Source organism: Octopus bimaculoides, chromosome 23, assembly GCF_001194135.2.
Source record: "Octopus bimaculoides isolate UCB-OBI-ISO-001 chromosome 23, ASM119413v2, whole genome shotgun sequence".
NCBI lineage: Eukaryota > Metazoa > Mollusca > Cephalopoda > Octopoda > Octopodidae > Octopus > Octopus bimaculoides.
Genome location: NC_069003.1, coordinates 11,269,356 through 11,271,482, shown reverse-complemented (window position 1 = coordinate 11,271,482; position 2,127 = coordinate 11,269,356). Strand labels below are relative to the sequence as shown.

The 2,127-nt window shown below is 39.9% G+C and overlaps 1 protein-coding gene across 1 annotated transcript in view; it reads left to right on the top strand.

The window, feature by feature from the left end:
- LOC106872437 (solute carrier family 35 member E1 homolog) overlaps positions 1 to 2,127 on the top strand; it is a 34,213-nt gene that overhangs the window by 20,889 nt on the left and 11,197 nt on the right. The window contains exon 3 of the mRNA XM_052975915.1: positions 798 to 935. Coding sequence (XP_052831875.1) covers positions 798 to 935 — 138 coding nt within the window. The remainder of the gene's footprint in view (positions 1 to 797; positions 936 to 2,127) is intronic.

Below are 2,127 nucleotides of genomic sequence, written 5' to 3'. Positions count from 1 at the left end.
TAATTATGTTTATAAATATATTTGAACTTTTAAATAAGTTCTCCACCGATAATGGTGCTTACATACCGAAGGGCTTGGTAAAAATTATTAATTGTTGATTTATTAATAAATTAATAAATTGATAATCCTTTACCCTTTTAATTTGTAATAATTATATATATATATATATATATATATATATATATATACACACACACACGCGCACACACACACACACAGAGACACACACACAGACACACACACAGACACAGACACACACACACGCAGACACAGACACACAGACACACACACACAGACACACACACACACACACTTTTATTAAAGCTGCAAGAATCCTCACAAACTGTTACTCAGTTTCACGTTCCTGTTTGTTCGATAGTATTCAGCACAACTGTCTGACGGATGGGAACGTGAAACTCTGAGTAACAGTTTGTGAGGATTTTGGCAGCTTTAACAAAAGCATATTACTCTACCTTTGGTATTTGAGTACTATTCTGTTCCACCTCTTGATTTGCATTTATATGCTTACTCTCTGGCACAGGTGTGGCTGTGAGGTAAACAAGTTTGCTTCCCAACCACATGGTTCAGAGTTCATCCCCCACCACCCCCTTTTTCATCTTCTCAGGGTAGTATTACAGTGAAAGGAATTTACTCCCAGTAAAATGTACTTGCAGGGTCAAAGGGTTAGGCACGCAGCCACACATATTGTACATGGACAGCCTCCCACCCACCCAAATCTCATCCTCATTCTTACTGTGCAGATTCACTCTCTCTCTCCTTTTTTTTTTACTCCACAGATCTATGTGTCATTGTTACCCATTATCGGAGGAGTAATCATCGCCACGGTAACGGAACTCTCCTTCGATATTATTGGCCTCGTCAGTGCACTCTTCTCCACCATGGGCTTTTCTCTCATGACAATCTTCTCCAAGAAGGTTAGTATACAAGCAAGTCTGTTTCCTTAAAGCACATCAAATGTCCTGAGGGGTTCATGGCAGTTGGTGATGGTGGTGGTGGGAGTAGTGGTGGTGGGAGTGGGAGTGGTGGTGACACTGCCCTTTCTGTTGGGTTCTGTAATGTGGAAGTTGATGTGTGTGTGAGTGTCTCTGTTTGAATATGTGTGTATGTATGTGTGTGTGTGTGTGTGTGTGTGTGTGTGTGAAAGAGAGAGAGAGAGAGAGAGAGTGAGTGTGCATGTCCGTGTGTCTGAGTGAGTGTCTGTGTATGTGTATCTCTGTGTGTGTGAATGCGTGTGTGTATGTGAATGTCTGTGTGTGTGAGTGGGTATGAGTGTGAATGTCTGTGTATGAGTCCATGTGTGAGTGTGTTTGAATGCGTATGTGAGTGTCTGTGTGTGTGAGTGTCTGAGTGTGAATGTGTGTGTGAGTGTCTGAGTGTGAATGTGTGTGTGAGTGTCTGAGTGTGAATGTGTGTGTGAGTGTCTGAGTGTGAATGTGTGTGTGTGTGTATGTGTGTGTATACTTGTGTGTTTGTGTGTGTGGGATTCTGAATGTGTTTGTGTGTGTGGGAGGATCTGTTACTCAGTGGGTCTGTACATGTGTGTGAACGTTCAGTGTGAGCTAACAATGAAATAGTTTTAAAATGGCTAATTATGATACAGGATTGCATTTTTGTTGCTTCTTTCTTATGTATTATCATTTAATTCCTTAATAAAGCACCTGCCAGAAGTCATTATTTAATCATATGGCCAGATAAGATAGAGATTTTTTATTTATTTACGGCCTCAAACATCTCAATACCTTGCGCTTTAGTTTTGCCCCCTATTATTTATCTTGTTTCTCTCCATGAAATTCAATTGAATTCAGTTGTTGTCTTAAATTCATGCTTATTCATTTTCTAAGCTTCCTAAATTCATGCTACGTTATATTCTAATCACCCAGAATTCATTGCTCTTTTAAAAAATTACGATTTATGCATTGTTGTCTCTCAAATATTTAAAATCTACAATTAAGAGCCCTATCTACTCGCTGGCGGTACCTACCCACCACTACCCATTTTCCTTTATTCAAAAATTCTTATCGCTCCTTAAAATTATGGCTTTTAAGTGTTGATTTCTCAGCCCAAGAATTACAGCGTGATGTGCTGCTTGACTGGTCCCCCCTCTCT